At 42.4% G+C, this 23626-nt stretch overlaps 1 protein-coding gene across 2 annotated transcripts in view; it reads left to right on the top strand.

Moving 5' to 3' along the window:
• Positions 1–385: 385 nt before the first annotated feature.
• MAPRE2 (microtubule associated protein RP/EB family member 2) overlaps positions 386–23626 on the top strand; it is a 161656-nt gene continuing 138415 nt past the window's right edge. Inside the window, exon 1 of one of the 2 annotated variants that reach the window (XM_061169576.1) lies at positions 386–413. Coding sequence is in view for 1 of the 2 variants with exons in the window: in XM_061169575.1 (XP_061025558.1) it covers positions 1886–1909 (24 nt within the window). In the remaining variant the exon portion in view is untranslated. Of the gene's footprint in view, positions 414–1806; positions 1910–23626 lie in introns of those variants that run through there. The other variant, XM_061169575.1, reaches the window with a different exon arrangement.

Here is a 23626-nt window from a genome sequence, read left to right as displayed (position 1 = left end):
TACTTAATTCAGGGTGTGGGGTCGCCTCTTAAGTCCCCTTTCTGAGCCGCGCCGGCCTCCTCCCTCTCGGCTGGGGCCCAACAGTTCGGCTCCTTTCACCGGCTGCCACTTTATTCCTTGTCACCAACTCACCCTGGCTTCCTAGGGCCCTAATCAGCGTTAGGGACTGACCCGCCGGCAGGTCGCCTCGGACCTGCCCAGGCCTCTCGGTGGCGGCGGTCCCCACCTGCACCCCGCATCCCCCGGGAAGGGGTGGCCCTGGCCGGGCTCTCACGGGTGGCCCCGCCGGGCGGCGGCGGTGGCAGACGGCGAGTCACGTGTGGCGGAGGGGGCGGAGCGCGACCGGCCGGGTGGGTGGAGAAAACAAAGCCCCCAGCTGTCAGTAGAGGAAGGAGGCGACAGCGCCGGAGCAGGTGAGTCAAGTGCATTTAAAGCGGTACCGCCCTGGCGTACCCGGACACCCCCAGTCCTGGCGCAGTCCCTCCCAGGGCAGACGCTGGCCGCGCCTCCTTCCGCCGCCGAGGGGCTGCGGTCCGCCCGTCGCTCAGCCGGCGGGACCGGGGGTCTCCAAGCCCAGCAAGAAGTTGTGCAGGGGTCGGCGCCGCGGCCCCCGGGTGTGCACCCGCCGCGCTCCTGCGGGCCGCATCCCTCCTTCGGGGCCCCAGAGCTGCGCACCCCGGGAAAGGGGAGGGAATCAGGGCTGCCACGCTGGCAGAGGCAAAGTGGACCGGCTCGGGGGGTGAGAGCCGGGCTGGCCAGGACTCTTGGCGCTGGAGAAGGAGGGGGTCTTGCGAGTGCGCGCCCGTAGCGCGCGGACCTCAAGGCGACAGAGTTGGGGCGCGGGGACTGAGAACTAGGGGCGCTGGCAGGGGCTGTGCGCTTCGGGGCAGACCAGGAAGTGCAGCGCACGGGCGACAGCCGGCTGGGGATCAAACCTTGGACCCCCCAGCCCAGCTGCCGCCCCCAGGGCTTCTCCAGCGAAGACCAGCCCCACCTCTGCATTCCGACTCCGGCTCTCGCTTGTGCTCCCGGCGCCCGGGACGCGGGAGCCGGGTGGGTGGGAAAGAGAGCGGGTTATTATTCTGATCTCAAGTGGATTTCTGCAAGGGGCACCCTGCGCTCAGGGCGGGAGCTACTCCGCGACTCCCCATTCTGTTTGCGTATGAAATTCTTCAGTCCACCCTTCAAAGGGCTGGGCCGTGACCAGAAATCCCACAAAGGGCGGGCAGGAGGGGTGGGCACAGAAAGACCCTCCCCTCTGAACCCGGAGCGCTCGGTCATGAGACTTTCAGACCCCGAAAGGGCCAGTGGACTAGGTCACCCCCTTGAGTCACTTTGCCAGTCCCGTGCCAAGGGCCGCCCAGTGCAGAGGGCAGAGCTGTAACCTCGGAGGCAGGGGCGCTGCAGCCATTTGATCAGGAGGAGCCTTTGTCTTAACCCCCAGCCCCCTTCTGCTAGTCCTCGCTGGGCCAGTAGCGCGTGGAGTAATGAATATTCCAAACAGCCGTCCCTTCACCCGGGCACCAGCCAACACTGCTGTACCCTCCCTGCGGGTTTCTCCATCTCTTGCGCACATCCTCTTCTTTTCCAAAAACATGGAATGTGGTCCAGACCCGCTAGGCAAGAGGAGGTCATTAAACGCACTGTAGTGCAGTCACGTAAAATCAAGGGTTAAGTGTTCAAACCTGCACCCGCCCGCCCGCGAGGAGACGAAAGAACTTTCTTGATTAGCATAGTATCTGCCCTGGGGGCCGCACTGCGACGCGGCGGTTCGGTCCCAGCGAGGTGAAGAGTGCAGTCCCCTCTCGATTGAGGTTTGACGCAGCACCTGCTTCTAATCTGAAGGACCCGAGCCTTCCAACTTTGCTGAACAAGACACTGTGGAATGAAACAGAACAGAGATCAAAAGGTAACCGAAAGAATAGCAACGTTTGAGATACTTCGCTTAAGCACTAAATTTAGCTTAGTTTTTAGCAAGGGGGGGGCGGCGGGCAGGGGCAGGGGTCCTTGCCAACCTTCCATTCTGGAAATGACCCTTGCTTTGCTAGCGTTCTTTGCTGCCAAATTAATTAAGATACCGGTTAGGGGCTGTCAGTAGATCTCCAAGATAGGGGGTTTGGGAGCCCACCGAGTGGTCGTTAGGTAAGATCAACTGGCAAGTTACACTTGCATGGGAAGGACAATGCTTCTTCAACGCAAAGTTTCCCAAATTTTGCTGCCTGGGGAACTTTGAAAAATCCTTATGTCCATATGTCATCCCAACCCATTTAAATTAGACTGTTTTGAGATGACAGTGAGGTTTGGGGTTGTGTTGTGGTGTGGTGTGTGTGTGTGTGTGTGTGTGTGTGTGTGTGTGTGTGTGTGTGTTAATCTCCAGGTGATTCCATTGTGCAGCCAAATTTGAGAACCAGTGAGGCAAGGGCAGAGTTCAGTGGCCGGCAGCTGCAAGCTGCAAGACAAGATGCCAGTTTAACTACCTGGGTGGGTGGGGAAAACCACGCTGAAACTGGAGTGCTGCTGACGAATGCCTGGGGTCGGGGTGGGGGGGGGACTGTCATCTGGCAGCTTGGCTGGCGGTGGTACCTGCCACATCATTTTTCACCCTCTCAGCCTAGGGTCTGGTAGAAAGATCGAAGATCTACCCTAGTAGAAAGATCGAAGTTCACTGTCAGTGCCTGGTTTCTGCATGGTTGTTAAGGATACGTAGAAACTTCATTCCAGAGGTGATTCACGTGTAGCAGGCAGTGGGGAAACCCAGCAGAAACTAACTTGGAGCAGCCTGGTGAGTCAGAAGCCTGCACTCAAAGGCGGATCCCGAGAATAGGAAGTAATTACATGGAGTAGCTTATTGACACCCACTACTCCACTCCTTTGAAAGCACTTTTGAATATCTGATCACAATCTGTCTGCTTGTTTGAGCCGCTCCCTTTTCCAGCACCCTATCCTACCCGCTTGGTGTAAAGCTCTCTCCTGTTAGAAGAGGAGACACAAAGCCAACTAGATAGACGTCTTGTAATTTCCTTGGTGGGAGGCATGTAGGAAAAAAAGAAATGTTGGAAAGTGGTTTGGGTTATTTCAATTATGCGAGACAGAGAGGATGAATTTGCAAAACAAATTTTGAATACAAAAAAGTCAAATAACTGTTTGATTACACATTCAGAGGTAAATTAAAGGATCTATTTAAATAGAAATGGTTACATCTAACATTTTACGAGGAATCTTATGTTATTAACCAAAGGTTTCTTGCTTTAAAAAAAAATCATCCTCAAGGCATGATCCTAATAAGATAGCCTATTTATAGATGTACACAGTTTATGAAATACTTATTTTTATTACTATCAACTTCAGTTATCTCTCTCTTTTCCTCATTATTCTTTATATCATCATAACTCTCTTGCCTAAATGCTTTCTTCTGCATTCTCAGTTTCTTTAAGGGGGAACAACCATGCCTAGCACATAGCAAGCATTCAATATCATCAGCTGTTGAACTTTATTTGAACCCCTCATAACACCTATGTACCCTGCTTGGTATTCTGTTATCTAGAAGGGGCCTTTAATGTCTACAGCCCCTATAGCACAGAGCACAGGCCTTTTGTGTTTGTACTGAACATTATCAGAAGGTGGGGAGAATATTTATAAGCAAAGCATCCTGAGTACATTCATTTTTATTTTTTTCCAAGACAGACATTCTGGATATGCAGGAGCCAAAGTTCTGTTACAGTTCTTAAGAGCCATAAAATGGTAGCTCATTTGTTTGCTTACATTTTTACATAAAACAATTTAGCATCCTGAGAATAACTAATAATTGTTATAATACTTAACTACACTCTCATGGATCCAAGATTCACTTCATGAAAATTTCACTCTCTACCCATTATTATGGAAAAAACACGTATTTTTTCCAAAAGGAACTAATTAAGCTAGGAGAGTTATTTCAGAGTAGGATAAATGGCAGATTAATAGTTAGACAGCTTTTATTGTCTTCTACCTACATTAAAAATAGCACAAATGTATTTAAATATCCAGCATATTTAAAAATGGAAATTTGGATGTATTCCTTGCTGGATACCAGCAAAAATAAATGTTAATAAGAATTTCCGAAAGCCAAAATGATGTAAATGAACCCGTTCTCATTTCTGTGTAGCTGAGAAAATTCTCTGGGAATGCACTTCTGAAATTTCAACTCCTTTTAGGGAAGGTGTAAGATACTGAAAGGCTGAAACATAGTCTCGAAAAGTGGGACTAATTCAGATTAATCAGGAAGTGTTCATGAGAGGATAGTACAAAACTAGCTCTGTGATATTTACAAGTAGGCCAAGAGGGCGAGGTACAAAGAAAGGGTATCGCCTCAACTTTAGAAGCTCTGAAGTTTTTGCGAACAGATGAGAACCACCCAGTCTTATTACCTTAAATTTATATAGCCCTTTGATCTTATTAACCTATCAGGGCCTAAACACAGCTGGGTAGATAGTATTCCCAAGTGCCAAATAGCACAGGTCCAGAAATTAAATGATCTTCAAAGTGGGGAGAAATCTGGAGCCCTCACTCCTTTTCCAGGGTCTGGTCTATCATCCTGCCATTTCTTGACTAGCTTTGATGTAATCTTGTCTGGAGGTTTTGGGTAGGCAAGCTCAGTTCTAATTATATCATCCCTTCTTAAAGTAGGAGAAACTCTTCACCTGTATCATGCTCTCATTTATTCTCAAATTATCAACCTTTGAACTAGGCCAACCCCAAACAATTGGAGCCATCGTTGGCTTCTTATCCAGATAAGCAAAGTAAGAATTTTTAACTTGTATGAGGGTTCTTAAATGTTAGTCATATCATCCAGCAAAAGCTTAAATGCCCTGTACAGCATCTTTACTAAATAGTCCCTTCAACTGATGCTTCACTCTCTTCCTGGCAGCACATTCCATTCACAGGAGGCTCTCAGCAGCATTCACTTACTGGAGACCATGAAGAACAAACCCAACTCTTTTACATGTTCACCTGCAACCACCCTAAGTGTTTAAAGTGAACTTATTCTCCTTAATCAGGACAATCTGGCTAAAGTATTTCAAATCTGTTAATTGCACAAGTTTTTTGCTCCAAGTCTATAACCACAAATTTTAAGAGAAGTATTCAAAATTGTGGTTTGTTACACCGGAGCGTCATAGAATAGAATTATCGGTAAATTTGCTTCCAACAAACCTAATAATCTACACACTTCAGAAATGACTACTGACAAACTTCATGCAATGGCATTAAGCTTAGGTTGAGTTGAAACCCATGAGTCGATCAACAGATCAGCAAACCCGATCAGGGATCAGCCACCTATGACCCAATGTCTCTTTTTGTATAGCCTATGAATTAAGATTGGTTTTTGTATTTTTTAATGGTTGAAAATAGAGCAAAAGAAGAAAAACATTTGTGGACCCTTGAAAATTATGTGAAATTCAAATTTAAGTGTCCAAAATAGTTTTGTTGGACTACAGTCATACTTACTCACATATATGTTGTCCGTGGCTGCTTTTGTGCTGCTGCAGTGGAATAGAATAGTTGCACTGAAGACTGTATGGGCCACAACACCTGAAATATTTACTGAATACTTACAGTCAAGGTTTGCAGACCCTGGGTTTATTCCAACTCAATATACTTCCGCTTTAAATGAGAATTTGCTCACTGAAAACCTTGGTATTTTTCAGGTTTTTTCCCCTTTAGAGAAGGGGAAAAAATTTGTTTCCAAACATAGGTCAACTAATCTCCAAAGATAGTTTAGTTTCACATTCCCCTTTTCTGTGTATTTATTCCCCTGTTGAGTATATTTGCAAAAGCAGTACATTTCTAAATAATATTTTATTTATTAAATTTATTTAATATTTTCTAAATATTGAATTTTAGTGATGTGGTCAGCCATAAAACTTCTGAACCTAAACAGCCCAAACAGTGCAATACTAACTTACATTGAGCTACATCACTGTTTCCAGAGCTCTAGAAAATAGGAAAACATACCCCTGACAACAAGCCCATGGTCACGCTTGCCTCAATTCTTTAGCCGTAGAAACTTCCTTTTCCTCCACCCTAGGAGGGCGTTTGTAGTCTTATTTGGTTTAGTATATTAATGCATAATTTGAGGATCTATTCAGATTTAGATGTTTTTCATTGACTGTCACTTCATACACTTAAAACATGATGTGGAAACTTGCTGCTTTGGGAAATAGCACCACTCTTCTAAAGTATACATTTAAGGTAAATTGCTTGCTACTTACAAAGGCAATGATCATTAGGTAATAAGCAGATATACATATAGTCACTTATAGCACTAAAGGCTGACAGTATGCCATGGACAATTTAGTTTGAAATTTCTAAATTCAAAAACAGATCAGATTATGATCCAGAAATTCAAATTATATGCCTTCTGCTTAAGGCTGGACAGATTACTCTTAAGATTCTAGAAGGAATATTTGAAAGGACAACTACATTGATAGGAACTTGTCTTAATTTTTTACTGTAAGTGTTGCCTCTCATAAAATTTCCTTCAGTTAAGAGAACTTCCTCTTTTTGATGACTTGTTAATGCCACAGGCTATTTGCAAGTGAGTTTCACTTAGATTAACAGAGCAATTTTAAGGGTTATATATAATTTGTGTCCTCTTCATCCCTTCCAGAATCAGTACACCTGCAATTTAGAGACCAAAAAAATCAAACATTGCATTATAAGTAATGTAAATTTTGAGGTGCCTGAGGTCAGGTAAATCATTTCTGAAAACAAAAACAAATCGTAAGTGTATTTAATCCCATCCTAGGACTATTGGTAGTAATGGCTTGTAGGTAACTAACTTCCAAGGTAACTTAACCCACTAGTGTTCCTGATGGAGTAATTGGGGAAGGGGAGGAGGGGGACAACACAAGACAGATTGTCTAACTCCTGTGCTGACTGGGTAAGGAACTAGTCCAAGTGAAATTAACTTTCCGCCCTAATCGTCATTTAGATTTCACTAAATTTTTTTACGAAATACATTTTGTTTGATACAGTGTCTGCCGTACATATATCACTCATAGTTCTCTCCAAAGTAGTTCCTAAAATTAGGAACTAATTGGATTGACTATATTTTTACCAGAATAGGGAATTCATAGTTGTCAATTGCTTAAGCAGGGGCAAAACACTCAAAAGCATTTTGCTAACCCACAAACCTTGGTTCTAACTTAGAGTTAATTATAAACATCATGGCAGGAATGACTATTGGTATTTGAAGTCAGTAGAAGGGAAAATAAGCAAGAAAAGGCAGCTGGAAAATGAGGTAATTCCTGGTTTTTTTGCTGAAGTATCTGAAACTTTTTATTGGCTGTCATACTTAAAAGTGAAATCAGAGGACTAAATTACCGTCTTTAAAAGCTGGTAAAGTCGGCTTTCAGCAACTGATAAGCAAGAAGGGAGAGAGTGCCTGCAATCACCTTACACTTTCCTTCCTTCAAAGATAATGTTAAATCTAACCAACTTGCCAAAATGTGATGTACTAGGAACTTCTCATGAGTGTAAGAAACCACTATCTCCATTTTCCCACTGAGCATCTTCAGTTGTCCAGAAGTGGAAAAGACAGGCAACTAGAAGAAACACTTTCCTGCTTTGCACCACCTGGTCCTTCCCCAGAAAGGAAGCTATTGATATAAGACTCCTGTTAGCTTCACTTCCAGCTTGCCCTCTATCATGATTTTTTTTAAGTGTGGTCTTTGGGGCACAAATCTCTTAAAAGGAATTTCCATGAATCAACAGCAGTAATAACCAAGTGCTTCATGTGGTATTGCCAAGTCCAGAAAGCAATTCCCTGTGCAGTTGGAATGTTTAAGCAACACTGTCAGTGGGTCTGTTAATTCTTCATCCCAGCATCTGCTCCCTTAACACCTAAATGTAAGTTAGAATCTAGGGAATGTTTTTAGCAATGGTTGCTGCATAAAACACAGGACGCCCATTTAAATCTGAATTTCAGATTAACAATGATTTTTTTTTTTTAGTATAAGTATGTCCCATATATTGCATGGGGTATTCTCATACTGAAAAAATTAATCTTTTATCTAAATTTCAAATTTAACTGGGCATCCCATCTTTTTGATGGTGGTTGATTGAAGTTTTGTTTTATTTTTGTTTTCTCTTTTTGTTTTTGCTGAATTTTACAATCCTACTTTTATCTCATAATCTCAAAATGACTAGCTTTCCTGGTCTGTAAAATATCTGATCTGAGACTCTATTTCTGGGGTAATAAAATATCTGAGCTGCCTTCACCTACTAAAGAGAAAAATCAAGCCATTATCGGAAGTTTTCTGCACATTTTGCTTAATTAAGAAGGGAAATAAAAAGTAAAGCCAGATCTCGAAAATTAGCAATTTTTTATTTGTAAGATATCTTAAGGTACTTTCTATTCTTTCACAGACCTTTTAATAAAGCAGATACTTTAATGGGTAAATTGTTAGCTCAAGTGGGGTAACGTGAGAAACCCATCAACCATGTCCGCAGGACATTGTTGATTGAAGTTCAATCTCAGGTGATTCCAATGATGCCTTGCTAGTCAAGTGAGGTACTGGGACCTGTAGCGTCAGCATCGCCTGGGATGCCTTGAAATGCAGAATTTTGGGCTCCACCCCAGACCTTCTCAATCAGAATCTTCACTTTAGCAAGATCCATAAGTGATTCGTATACACATTAAAGTTTGAGAAGCCCTGAGCTAAAGGATCCACTTTTTCACCATAAATTGGTCTTTATGTTTAATATCACGTTGCAATAATCCTTAACAAACTGTTTCTGTTAACACACAGGAAGGAATGGTTTATTTTGATCAAATATCTTCAAGATAGGCAACTATTGTATTTCTATTTTATTCATATGAAAATTCTAAATGACCATTTCTAATATTGTTTCATAATGAGCATATGTAATAAAATAAGACAAATGTAAGTTTAAAAAAGACTCTCACTAGAACTAATTCAACAGCCTATTAAAACATTCTGGGTTGTCCTTGAATGAATTAGGTGGCAAATAGTTCCTGGCCCTCAAATCACCAATAAGTCTTTTTTGTGCTTTTTTACTTCATTTATTGCAACTTACATAAGAATATTTATAATCCAACACCACACATTCATGGTATCCCTAGGTTCCTCTAAAACTGAGCAAAGGACATACAGTTTGGACCTATGGCAAATTCCAAACTACACTTATGAAATTCTAAGTTTTAAAAAGTAATTTAAAAGGTCCCATAGATCTTAATCCCTTTTGAGTTCAAAAACCTCCCTTCTCTATGCTTGCCTGCTTGTTTTTTAGAAGTTATAGGGTTGTATCATAGAAAGAATTCTGGATGTTGGAGCGAGAACATCATAAGGCCTGATGTTTATAACCAGTTCTGCAGCTGACGGGACTGGGTGATTTTGGAGACCTTAACATCCTTCATCACCATCCCTCAAACTGTTCCTCATCTGTCAAATAGAGACTGTGGGGTCTGAAATTGTCTCACAAGATTCTTTTTTTTATATATAAATTTATTTATTTATTCTTGGCTGCCTTGGGTCTTCGTTGCTGCGTGAGGGCTTTCTCTAGTTGTGGCGAGCGAGGACTACTCTTCGTCGTGGTGCATGGGCTTCTCATTGTGGTGGCTTCTCTTGTTGCGGAGCACAGTCTCTAGGCGTGTGGGCTTCAGTAGTTGTGGCACACGGGCTCAGTAGTTGTGGCTCGCGGGCTCTAGAACGCAGGCTCAGTAGTTGTGAGGCACAGGCTTAGTTGCTCCGCGGCCTGTGGGATCTTCCTGGACCAGGGATCGAACCCGTGTCCCCTGCATTGGCAGGCGGATTCTTAACCACTGCGCCACCAGGGAAGCCCCACAAGATTCTTGTAAGGATCAAATTAGATAATTTTATGTGTGGGTTTTCATGACGACTGTGTCGTGTATGGTGATGTGGTCATATGATTTGTTTAGTGACCTGCTTCAGACACGGCTGGCAGTTGACTAAATATTACATGATGTGGTTTCCTATAACACGCCTGATTTGGAAGAAAGGTGGTGGTAATTTTAACGGTGCCATCTATGGAACCATCGAGCACATATCTCATAGACATGCAGCTTGATGTCCATGGCCAGCACAACTCTCCCTTCTTCGCCTCAGAAACTTAAAGTTCTCCTCCTGGCTGGGGACAGCGACGTGTCCTGGGGAACCAAGCAATGAATTCCTCATCAGGGTACCACTCATGGCTCTGTGAAGTCAAATGACACAAGGCTTTTTCCTGCCAGAATTCTATACAATTCCTCCTGCATTTTTTTCCCCAGGAAAAATTTACTAATGGGTTATAAAAACGCATTTCAGTATTTTTAATTAACTTTTAAAATAAAATATTATTCCTTTGAAAACACGTTTTTATGTTGTCATCATAAGCACATCGCTATATAATTGTTGTAATCAGTTACTAAGTAGCTTGGTGTCAAACAATCACATAATCCAAGATTGGAAGAAGCTGCCTGGTCATTTTGTTAAAGGAACCCCAGTGCAGAATTCTACCCACCCCCCGCAGCCCATGGAGGAGAAACTCATTTGTTTTGTTGTTGTTTTAATAAATTCATTACATAACAAATTCATTACAGAAACAAATTCATTAGTGAGGGTCTGAAGAAGATGAGGGAGGGGCGTGAGGGGAAGCACTCCTCATCTTACCACCTTCATGCAACTATCACAAATCTATTTTTATTTTTGTGTAAAGCTCTTATTGTCTGTGTTCGCATTCAACCATATTTCGCCTCCCTCCATCAGATTGTCCATCCCCAAGTTCACAAAACACTCCTTCCACAATGAAAAGACTTAGTGGTTCATGAATACAGTGAAAGCTCCCCATGGTTCAGGTGTTGCTTAGTTTGAATGTGAGTTCAAACTGCCTGGGATGCCTTTGCCTGGGTTGCCTTGCCTGGGATGCATTTTCCAGCCTTTGTCTTACCACAGGTGTTAATCCTTTTAGGTCCCCACCCCTCAAAGTGTTCTCCAGGGACCAGTGGAGTATCTTATAAATGCCCAAGCTCAGGCTCCACCCCAGACATTATCCATCAGAATCTTTCCTTTAATAAGGTCCACAGGTGTCATTGTTGTGGATTAAATTTGAGAAACATTGTTTTGGAAAGTCTTTCCTAACCTCCTAACCATTGCTTCCCACCACCTCCCACTGGTCCACCCATCCAGGACAAGTTAGGTGGATCCTTGTGGTTGCCCTTTAATTCCCCCCATGTGGGCCTCCCCAGCACATAAACTGGTTGGAGATGGTGATGGATGCGTAGTCATCGCCACATCCCCGGGTCCTGGTGCAGCACTTGACATGTAAGAGTTTTATATTTGGAATTGTTTCATCATTTTCCAACACCACTGCTTTCGTAGATGAAGAAATGCAGAAGTAAGTTTTTCTTCCTGCTGGGAAATGGGGTACTCAGGTAGGGCTCTCTTGGCCATTGGCCTGCAGTTCGGGGGTCCCGTTTGTTGCAGTCTTTATTATGGAAAACTTGGCGGGGTGGGGGATGATTCTCTGTCTGCAAGTAATTTCTGAAAGTCCACTGCTGGAACTTTATTTCTTTTACTTAAAATATTAATATCTATTAAACACCAACACCTCTGAGAGGAATCGCGCTTTACACTCAGCGTGAAGGTGGAGCAGCTGGCAGCTTTGGGTAAGTGTCTAGCGAGACACAGAGATACTGGTTATCTGACGGGAAAAGATACGGAACACTAGTAGGTGATAGAAAAGATAGATAGTGGAATGCTGCAAAACAACTTCTAATTCTGACAGATGTTACAATAGTTTTGTCTTGAATCATACCATTGGTCGCTTTTCCATTTTAAAAAAAAAATCACATTTTTTAATCTATAAAAATCTCAGGATGGGGCTTCCCTGATGGTCCAGGGGTTAGGACTCTGTGCTTCCTCTGCAGGGGGCGCGGGTTGGATCCCTGGTGGGGGAAGTTCTGCATGCCGCGAGGTGCAACCAAAAAAAAAAAATCTCAGGTTGGACTTTTCTCCCCCATCCTGCATCTCATCTATGACAAATTTCATCCACCCCCTACATTCAGAGCAAAACTAAACTGCTACCCTGGGGATTTTTCTTTTCAAATGTTTGTTTTTAAATTGTAGACAAAGTGCAAGTACATCTATACTGATGTTTCTAAACTCACATTCAAACTAAGCAACACCTGAACCATGGGGAGCTTTCACTGTATTCATGAACCACTAAGTCTTTTCATTGTGGAAGGAGTGTTTCGTGAACTTGGGGATGGACAATCTGATGGAGGGAGGCTCAGCCCTGGAGGCTGCTGTTTTGAAGTAGCAGGAGACTGATTAAGGCTTTGGAATCAAACTGTACCCAGAAACAAGAAACATCTGTCCTGCAGGGCTATTGTTCGTCATGTTTGAAAGGAACGAGAGGCTCCTGGTACCGCTTACCAACAGCTCTCACAATTAGCCACACAGACCACAAGGAGTATAATTATGTCCAAGAATGTGTGGGACTTCCCTGGTGGCGCAGTGGTTAAGAATCCACCTGCCAATGCAGGGGACATGGGTTCGAGCCCTGGTCCAGGAATATCCCACATGTCACGGAGCAATTAAGCTTGTGTACCACAACTACTGAGCCTGTGCTCTAGAGCCTGTGAGCCACAACTACTGAGCCCGTGTGCCACAACTACTGAAGCATTGCACACCGCAACAAAGAGTAGCCCCCGCTCACCACAACTAGAGAAAAGCCCGCGTGCAGAAACAAAGACCCAATGCAGACAAAAATAAATAAATTTATTAAAAAAAAAAAAAAATGTGTGGCTTGCCCCGCCCCCCTTGGGAGTCTAGCCCTGTACTTACGCATCACCATGGACACCAACTCCAGAGGAATGGTGAATCTGAGTTAGGTTTATCCCTTGTGGAAGAGTGTATGAGGTTGTTTTTCTGTTCCAAACTGCTTACCTGAGTGTCTGTGATGATACTATTCATGGTAATTTGCCCAGACTTTGGACCTTGGGTGGGGTTTGTAAGTCATTTGATGCCTTCAGGTGTACCTTGTTGAGTAATCTGACGCAGGTGAGACATGCAGCATGGGTAGAACAATCGTGTGTTCTATACGTTGTAACATCAAGCCTAAGTCCATTTGAGTCATATTTTCCCATGGGAGTTGTGGCCCATCCCAGAGGAAAGCGATTTTTAACATATCCTTGTGAGGCTTGGTGGTGTTTTAAGGGTTGCTCTTGGATTCTGAAAGCTATGTGCATTTTTTGTTTGTTTTTCACAGTTGGGGGGTTTGTTTTAAAATGTTAAATAACCTTGTGACTAACCTTGGACCTTGATTATGTTAATAATTTTGTATGAATTTGGTTGAGAGAGCTTTACACCTTGATTCCTCTATCCGAAAAACGATACAAATGTTTGTTACTAATGATCATGAGTAGAGGCTCTAGGGATTAAAACATTAAAAGAGTAAGTTAAAATTATTCCAGATATGAAGAACCAGAAAGATGATAAACAAAAAAGCAGCAGCAACAGCTACCAAAATATTCAAAAGAAAAGTAAACCTGAGTTAAGACCAAAAAAATGGTTATCTCTAATTAACCTCCTATTCAAACAAGGATCTTCTCTTAAATCTTTGCAAGTTAGGCATAACTTCGTCCTTATTTTTATTATTAACAATAAGTCAGTTTAAACTGATTGTCAAAGGACCTGGTTCTCGCCCCAGTTCTGCTCAAAGGGCAATCCAAAACAGCTCAACTCACCTGTGGCCCCAACTCATCAGTAAAGAGGGGCTCTTGTCTTTAACTTATCCTTTCCCCACAAGATATCCCAGCGCTCTGAAAGGTTGTTGTTAATCCAGCTTTCTTAGAATGCAATACCATAGAAAATGCACTGAGGACTGTATTTTCTTTTTCCTCTGGAGAATCTACACATTGTTCAAAACATGAGGGAAATAGTTTTGATAGTCCACTAGCACATCGAATGATCGAGTTAAATCGTAACAGGCAGATGCAGTGGTAAGATTCAAACTTCCACTTAACATACAGAGAATGCCATTGCAGCTCGTCAAAATAGGAAAGCAATGGGATTTCTAGCAGAGCAGACGCATTTTATAAAGCATCCACTCAGAAACCCTCCTGCGCTCACTTTTCCCTGTGCATGTGGTAATTGGCATTGGGTCGTCTCTCCACCAATCAGCTTGGGCTGAGATACAGAGATGTCATAGAATCACATGCTGTTAGAGGGAAGGGAGGATGTGGGTAAAGCAGAGCCACAGACTCAGTCTGGCATTGAGTTGTATTGTGCTGCCCCCAGACACAGGCAAAGACAAAAAAGCCTGCACCCCATGGTACAAAGGACGTTCCCTTTTATAAGACTGCAGTTGTGTGCTAGAAAATGTAGGAAGGCCAAACGTCAACATTTGTGGCCAGAGGTAAAAATCATTGCCACTGTTGTCTTACAGCCCTGGTACCATCATTAATGCCAGATGGTGCTTGAGGAGGGGTTTATGATGAACAAAGCCTTCCCCTGACTGGGCCATAGTGTCACTGCATGCCGGGCTCTGGAGACACGACCATTGGATGCCTTCCCACTCCTGGTGGGAATAAACACAGCAGGTGTGTTCCACCCATCTTGGAGGTCTGGCATCATCAGTGTGTTCTGGCAGAGATGGTCTCACAAAATCGGTACCTAACTCTCTGTATGCTTTTCATTATGCCAAGTTGGATTGACCCTTCATTATGCCAAGTACAGTTGACCCTTGAACAATGTGGGTTTGAACTGCATGGGTCCACTTATACTTGGAGATTTTGCAACAGTAAATACTACGGTACTGCATGGTCCCTGGCTGGTTGACTCCCTGGATGTAGAGGAACCTTGGATACAGAGGGCCGACTATAAGTTATACTCGGATTAATCCCCACCTTGTTCAAGGGTCAACTCTATTTTTAGAGCCACACATAGCCTTGGCAGTCATCTCATTTAAATCCCATTATTTTTCTAGATGAAAAACTGAGGCATGGAGACTTTTCCTACCTTAAGGCTCAGCCTTGGCAGTCCCCTCGAGCAGCAGAGAGGAAGCACTTTGTGGGGTGGGGAGCAACAAGAAGGCAGAAAAATAAGCCTCTCAGGATCCAAAAGACTTGAAAGAAATGAGACTATTAAACACTGCATGAAATGAAGTGATATCTACAAAGCCTGCAACCCCTCCAACAGTCTTATGAGCTAGGGTTCTACAAGAAAAGTTCCACTTGGGGTCAAAAGATAAAGTTTTGTTTTTAGCTGTTTTTTCCTTGGCTGCCAACCTTAGAGAGGTGAGAGTCAAAATGCGGGGTTTGCTGAGGGCACAGACTACAGCCCCCTCCAAAAAAAGGCAGCAAAATAGGTTTCAGAAGGTCAGTAAGGGTCCTGCTGAAAGGATTCCTTCGGGTCCCGTTCATCGAGGCCACGTCAACAAGATCCCTTTCATTCAGGCTTTCTCTCCCATTCTGTTTAAGCTATTGGGTTTCCCTAGAGTCGATTTTATTTTGATATTTCCTGACAATCTAGTTAATACTCAGACCCAGTTGATGAGGGATATGTGTTCAAATTCAGTTATTTAACAGTAATAATGATAAACATAAGTATTTTCCATTTACAGTTGCTAAAGAATTTTTACGCATAGTAGCAACACCCTCAGTAGCTGCACTTTACGGAAAACCATAAAAATTAGGGCCCAGAGTTTAAATGGCATGCCCGATGCCACACAACTGGGAAAACCTCAACCTCAGGGAATGTTATCCCAGGTCCAACATTCCTTCTACCGGGCAAGTGTACAAACGATAGTCGGATTCTCTGAGTAGCCCCCAGTGGTCCCTTTAACCCATAAAGATACTGAATTATAACAACATCTTAACCTCTAACCTCTTTGTATTTCCCATGGAAAGATGCATGGGGTTTCAAAAAAATTGGTTGACAAATCCATTTTTAGTACACAGTCGACCACAAATGAAGTCTCCCGATACCCAGGCCTTGATGGTCACTTCTTTTCCCTCAGTTTGAAAATGCAAGTGCAGCTAGCAAGGCCCTGATTTGTCCAGGAGTGTTGTTAGAGAGTGCTGGCAATCTCAAAAGTCACTTTGTAACACAACATTGTAAAGCAGTTATACTCCAATAAAGACATTTTTAAAAAAAAATCAATTTGAACCTGATACTTTGAGGCAGAATGATGGTCCAAGTACACTGTAGTGTTGTGGAGATCTTTAGTATTTGCAAAGTGAAGTTTTTAGCTCCTTGTATACTTTTGCCAGTGTTTGGCAGGTCATCCGAGCATCATCCTGACTCTCCAGCACACTGGATGTATGTGTGGTGGCTTCATCTGAATCAATGGTCTACACAAGAGAAAAATAACAGTGGCTTCATTGAGAATGCTCATGTAACAAGATTCAGAACCAGCCGTTCAGATCAGCAGAGAAGAAATAACAAATGTTTGTTATTATCACACTCTAACCCATTTACACAGATTCGTTATTCAATTAAGTATGTATCATCTTGGAAAGGAGAGAGCTTTCTCTAAGCACCTAAAACTCTGGATGTGTACATGACCACTGGGAGATTAAGGATGTGAAGAGAGAGGAGAAGCAAGAGGAAAATGATGGGGTACCCCAAGGATGGAATTTACCTCCTTAATTTTGCTTTGATCTGTCCTGGATAACAAGGTCTGAGCTGTAAGTTGTTCAGATGATCCCAGTTAAAATAGACTGAGTGGCCCATCTGACTAAGCACAGGTTAGATTACCACCCAGCAGATTGTGAAAAGAGCTCAGAAGTGGAGAGACCACCTGCCTTGCAACTTAAAGTGTGGTCCCCAGATAAGCAGTATCAACATCACCTAGAAGTTTTTAGAAAGGTAGCCTCTCAGACCTTACCCAAGATCTATCAAAACATAATCTGAACTTTAACAGGATTTCCAGGAGACTCTTGAAAAACTCAAACTCTACATAATATCCAAGAGGACAGCAGTCATACATTTTTCCCCTTTGTTCCATTCTCCCTGTCAATATCATTGCATTCACAGCCCCATGATATAATTATTGTGTCTGTAAGTGCCTTGGGGGCTGCACTGTGTATTACAGCCTCAGCACCTTGCATAATGCCTGGGATAAAATAGGTGTATAGGTGGCACTCAAGAGCTCCAGCTCTGAAATCCACAAATCTGTGTTTGAATCGCAGCCCTGCCACAAACCTCAGTTCATGTACCTATAAGATAGGAATAAAAATAGCACCCCTCATAGGGTTATTGGGAGTAAATGAGCTGATGCACGTGACATACGTAGCACAGCACCTGATGCATACTTGCTGTGTGTAAGTAGTAGCTGTTGTTATGTGCTCAATAAATGTTGAACAAATGAATGAATAGGAACTTCATGTGGAAAAAAAAAAACTTTACGATGGTCAATACTTGGTGCCCTGTTGCTTCAAATATATGAAATTGAATTTTAAAACAATATGCAAAGGAAACCTCATGTAAGAGAAGGAAAAGGTAGAATGGGTCAGAATGGATTTATAGGAAAGCATACGATTTGGAACCAGAAGACCAGAGTTTGGATCCCAGCTCTGTCCTTTACTAGCTCTGTGATCTCCTACAACACACAAGCTTGCTGAGCCTCAGTTTCTTCACCTGAAGAATGGGATCAGTGGTCCTCTTTTTTTTTCTCGGCTTATGCAAAAAAAAGTTTTGTAACTGACAAAGTATCCCTACCTCTCAGCACAGCCCTGGCACTTAGGAGATGCTCCATAATGGATGTTTGCTCAATTGAATCAGAGCATGCAATGTCAACGGGATGACAATTGGGTATTAGAATGGACTGTGGCCCTCCAAAATGCAACCCTAAAAAAATCCTATTCCTTTGTATTTAATTTCTTTAAGGTAGGGGGTAGTATGGCACAGAAAAAGTCTTTAAAACCTCCCTGTGGGCAGGTGGTGAGGGAGGGAGACAATAATGAAAAAACTCTGAATTAGAAGTTTGGCTCTGCAACTTAGTACCAGATGAGAGTTCCTAAGGAAAGATACAAAGGAGAGAAAAGCAGCTAGCCAAAAAGCAAGCAGAGTGAACCTCTAGCAGCAGACGAATTATGATTTCAAGATCTAGGTGAGATGGTATATGTCAGTGGTCCCCAACCTTTTGGCCACCAGGGACCGGTTTCGTGGAAGACAATTTTTCCATGGGGCGGGGGTGCTTGGTTCAGGCGGTAATGTGAGCGATGGGGAGCGGCAGATGAAGCTTCACTTGCTTATCCACCGCTCACCTCCTGCTGTACCGCCAGGTTCCTAGCAGGCCGCAGACCGGTAGCAGTCTGCGGCCTGGGGGTTGGAGACCCCTGGTATATGTGAAAGAATCTTGCAAAATTAAGAAGTATAGACATGTATAACTATGAAAAGAAAAGAAAAGGCTTTAAGGAACAGTCAGCCCTCTGGATCAAATTCAATACACGGTTGATTGAATCCGTGGATGCAGAACCTGCAGATACGGAAGGCCAACTGCACCATTTTGTATAAGGGACTTGAGCATCTGTGGATTTTGGTATCCATGGACGGTCCTGGAACCATATTGTATTTTCCTGGAACCGACTATATATATATATTTTTATTATTATTCCCCTTTATTCTTTTTAACATCTTTATTGGAGTATAATTGCTTAACAATGTTGTGTTAGTTTCTGCTGTATAACAAAGTGAATCAGCTATATGTATACATATATCCCCATATCCCCTGACTCTTGCATCTCCCTCCCACCCTCCCTATCCCACCCCTCTAGGTGGTCACAAAGCACCGAGCTGATCTCCCTGTGCTATGCAGCTGCTTCCCACTAGCTATCTATTTTACATTTGGTAGTGTATATATGTCCACGCCACTCTCTCACTTCATCCCAGCTTACCCTCCACCCACGCCCCCCTGTGTCCTCAAGTCCATTCTCTACATCTGCATCTTTATTCCTGTCCTGCCCCTAGGTTCTTCATAACCTTTTTTTTTTTTAATATTCCATATATATGTGTTAGCATATGGTATTTGTTTTTCTCTTTCTGACTTACTTCACTCTGTATGACAGACTCTAGGTCCATCCACCTCACTACAAATAACCCAATTTCATTTCTTTTTATGGCTGAGTAGTATTCCATTGTATATATGTGCCACATCTTCTTTATCCATTCATCTGTCGATGGACACTTAGGTTGCTTCCATGTCCTGGCTATTGTAAATAGAGCTGCAATGAACATTGTGGTGCATGACTCTTTTTGAATTATGGTTTTCTCAGGGTATATGCCCAGTAGTGGGATTGCTGGGTCATATGGTAGTTCTATTTTTAGTTTTTTGAGGAACCTCCATACTGTTCTCCATAGTGGCTGTATCAGTTTACATTCCCACCAACAGTGCAAGAGGGTTCCCTTTTTCTCCACACCCTCTCCAGCATTTATTGTTTGTAGATTTTTTGATGATGGCCATCCTGACCAGTGTGAGGTGGTACCTCATTGTACTTTTGATTTGCATTTCTCTAATGATTAGTGATATTGAGCATCTTTTTATGTGTTTGTTGGCAATCTGTATATCTTCTTTGGAGAAATGTCTATTTAGGTCTTCTGCCCATTTTTGGATTGGGTTGTTTGTTTTTTTTTTAATATTGAGCTGCTTGAGCTGTTTATATATTTTGGAGATTAATCCTTTGTCAGTTGCTTCGTTTGCAAATATTTTCTCCCATTCTGAGGGTTGTCTTTTCATCTTGTTTATGGTTTCCTTTGCTGTGCAAAAGCTTTTAAGTTTCATTAGGTCCTATTTGTTTATTTTTGTTTTTATTTCCATTTCCCTAGGAGGTGGGTCAAAAAGGATCTTGCTGTAATTTATGTCATAGAGTGTTCTGCCTATGTTTTCCTCTAAGAGTTTTATAGTGTCTGGCCTTACATTTAGGTCTTTAACCCATTTTGAGTTTCTTTTCTGTATACAGTGTTAGAGAGTATTCTAATTTCATTCTTTTACATGTAGCTGTCCAGTTTTCCCAACACCACTTACTGAAGAGACTGTCTTTTCTCCATTGTATATTCTTGCCTCCTTTATCAAAGATAAGGTGACCATATGTGCATGGATTTATCTCTGGGCTTTCTATCCTGTTCCATTGATCTATATTTCTGTTTTTGTGCCAGTACCACACTGTCTTGATTGCTGTAGCTTTGTAGTATAGTCTGAAGTCAGGGAGCCTGATTCCTCCAGCTCCATTTTTCTTTCTCAAGATTGCTTTGGCTATTCGGGGTCTTTTGTGTTTCCATACAAATTGTGAAATTTCTTGTTCTAGTTCTGTGAAAAATGCCAGTGGTAGTTTGATAGGGATTGCATTGAATCTGTAGATTGCTTTGGGCAATATGGTCATTTTCACAATGTTGGTTCTTCCAATCCAAGAACATGGTATATCTCTCCGTCTGTATCGTCTTTAATTTCTTTCATCAGTGTCTTATAGTTTTCTGCATACAGGTCTTTTGTCTCCTTAGGTAGGTTTATTCCTAGGTATTTTATTCTTTTTGTTGCAATGGTAAATGGAAGTGTTTCCTTAATTTCTCTTTCAGATTTTTCATCATTAGTGTATAGGAATGCAAGAGATTTCTGTGCATTAATTTTGTATCCTGCTACTTTACCAAATTCATTGATTAGCTCTAGTAGTTTTCTGGTAGCATCTTTAGGATTCTCTGTGTATAGTATCATCATCTGCAAATAGTCCAACTATATTTTCAAGTTGGATATTTTACCTGGATTTATTGCCCATAATAGATTGGTTAGGGAAAAAACAATTATGAAGAAAATTAGCTTCTGCTCTAGAACTTCACTAGGTTATTTCCCAGGTGAGTGGAATTCAGCATGAATTTCTCCATCAAGGAATCTAGTTACTAAGACAGCCCCCAAACTGTTCGTAAGTGGACTCCTCTGTAAACCAAACCCCACAGCTGGGATCCCACGAGCAGTGTTATTTGTTGCCAGATCAGCATTCTAGGGACCACATGGCTCAAACAGAAAACTCATGGGCAAAGGCTATGCAAACATTCCTGCACATTTTAACAAGTTCTGTCCACTTACCAAGACTTCTAACAGACTCTGCTGAAAATGTTAGAGTTTGAAAAGATTTCCGCACAAGTTAGACAATGATTATCCATCTTTTGAGGGAGATCTTAGCAACCCTCTTGCCACTGCCAAAGTCTTATTTAGATTTCATATTACCCTTTTTACACATTTAACATGTTACTGCGTTCCTTCTTTGGATGGTCAAAGGAATAACAAACTACAGACAGGACACGTGTGAAGCAGGGTTCCAGTTTTCAGTATGATCTGAGCAATAAACTCGAACCCTGGACTCTAAGTGAATCTGATACCATTCTCTGTGCTGCTTTCCTGCTTCATGAACATTCTGCTACATTTCATTATCAATCATACTTATGAGCAAAGGAGCTGTTCTTCTATTCCAACTACTCTATTTTCAAGGATACCTATTTAAAATGGATAAAAGGATAAGTGAAAAATAGTTATCAAAAATATTTCACAGAAGTACAGTGAATGTGGTATTTCTCATATGTAGTTTGTCTCATGTCATTTTTAAAAATTTCTTTTATACATTAACACTATGACTATTCTAGAATAGAAAGGTCAATCTGTCTACTTCTATAGGTAGTAGCAGATGGATCAAGGAGTATTCTAGAAGAGAGGGTTAGGCCCAGTTTGTATGAAAAGAACTGAATTTTTATTTAATTATAAAATAGTCTCTTGGGATTCTCTTTTATTTTTATAGAAGCCCAAATCACACGACCATAAGAAGTTTATAACATCGTTACCATTCTTAATATATCCCACCAAAATCCCTTTATCAGCCAGCTACAATTTTTCAAAAGCCCTTTTATATACAATATGGGTCATTTGTAGTCTGCCTTTCTTAAGTCAAGGAATGCGTTGTACCATATCCAATACCCAAGATTCGGTGCAGTTTGACATTTTCTTGCCAGATAACCTCATTTGGGTTTGGTTTCCCTGGTGTGTGCTCAGCTCTTTGCTTCCCGGCAGTCATGCCTCTGGTCCCCTGAGGGAGTTGAACTGGGCAGGCTCTTGGCCTCCCTCCAGTGCCTCTGGGAAGGCCCTGAGCCCAACTGGAGACCCCTAATTGAGGCAGTGGTTGGTGGAGGGCACTCTGGAAGGCTGACATCAAGTAGGATCTGTCTAAGGAGTCATCCTCTGTGACCTTCTGCTTACAAGCTGCTTTATTCCTAGAAAGCTGTGGACCTCCCACACTACAGACTGTGATCTACAACTGGAGTGTTTCAGTATCTCCAAGCTGCTACGGGGAGATTGGACTTCAAGATACAGCTCATTCTGAAGATCCAAAGATAGCTGAGTCAACTCCTGGGAGGAAAACCTAGGTTCAGATCCCAGCAGCGTTCTCTTCTCTGAAAAGCTAGGAGCAGCTGGCAGGAGGCTGTAATTCCTGGCTCTTTGCAAGGAGAATGCTTTAACCTTGCATTGAGCAGACGCCTTATTGGCTAGATACGTAGCATTGAAAAAAGAACTCTTCCTTTCAATGGTATGGCATGATTGGCAATATTTTTACAACTCTTTTTTCATTCTGATGTATCCGTTATGTGCCTGCGGTTTTATGGCCAGACAAGGAAGCAGCCTTTGGGGGCGATTTTGGAGCTAGGACAGAAGTTCTGCTGTGCCCCACACATGGGATGCCAGAATTCTGAGTTTGTTCAGAGAAAGAGGATTTGAAATTTCCAGAGGTTGAGGGAAAACAAAATGTGCTTTGTTAAAAGAGTCCGACCATGTCATAACTCTTATCCTAGCAAAGCTATTTGGTCTTTTCAAGGAAAACAAATCCAACAGACAGGCCAGGGGAAGGCAGCTGGCTTATGGCTGTTCATTTCTGAGGGGCTGCCTAGTGCTCAAAATGGGAAAAGTCAATGGGGTCTCTCCTAAGGTGAAGGGAAAGTCCGCCAGCTCCTCTTTGTGGGGTGATTACAGTTAGAGCCTTATTTAGTGTGTGGCCCAAGTTAGAATAGAGAACACCTGCCTTGTCATCAACGAACCACAAAGGATGAATTTCTATTCCTGTGCCAATAAGATGTGGGAATTTTGGAAATTTATGGAAAGCATGAACTCGAAAGTATAAGAGGTGGTTTCCAAAACGCAGAGTGTATCACACTGCCATTTAGAAGTCATTTCTGGTTTTGGGTGTGTGTATTTGGGTCAGTATTTTGAATTTTAAGGTTGGGAAGGTAAATGTAGGAGCAAGAGGGGATAACAGCAGAGAAAATTCCAAGACAGGCAAGACTGGACAGCGAATGCTTGGCAGTGGGTTCTGAATGCTAAAGTTGTGGGTGAGAGATTATTTTTCTCGGATCTGCGCAACATGGAACAAATTCCTGACCCAACTGGCCCACTGCCTTGGGGCTTTTGTTCTTCTCTGAAAAGGTTAAAAAAAAAAAAAAAGAAAAAGAAAGGAGGTATCTTGCTCAATTCTAGTTGCTGTCCAATCTCCTGATTTTTTTTTAAGTTAAACTTTTTAATTTGAGACAATTGTACGTTAACATGTAGTTGTAAGAAACAATACAGAGAGACCTCTGTACCCTCTGCTCAG

The sequence above is a fragment of the Eubalaena glacialis genome, chromosome 15, assembly GCF_028564815.1.
Source record: "Eubalaena glacialis isolate mEubGla1 chromosome 15, mEubGla1.1.hap2.+ XY, whole genome shotgun sequence".
Lineage (NCBI taxonomy): Eukaryota > Metazoa > Chordata > Mammalia > Artiodactyla > Balaenidae > Eubalaena > Eubalaena glacialis.
The sequence above is the reverse complement of the archived record's forward strand: the minus strand, read 5'-3'. Positions and strand labels throughout refer to the sequence as shown.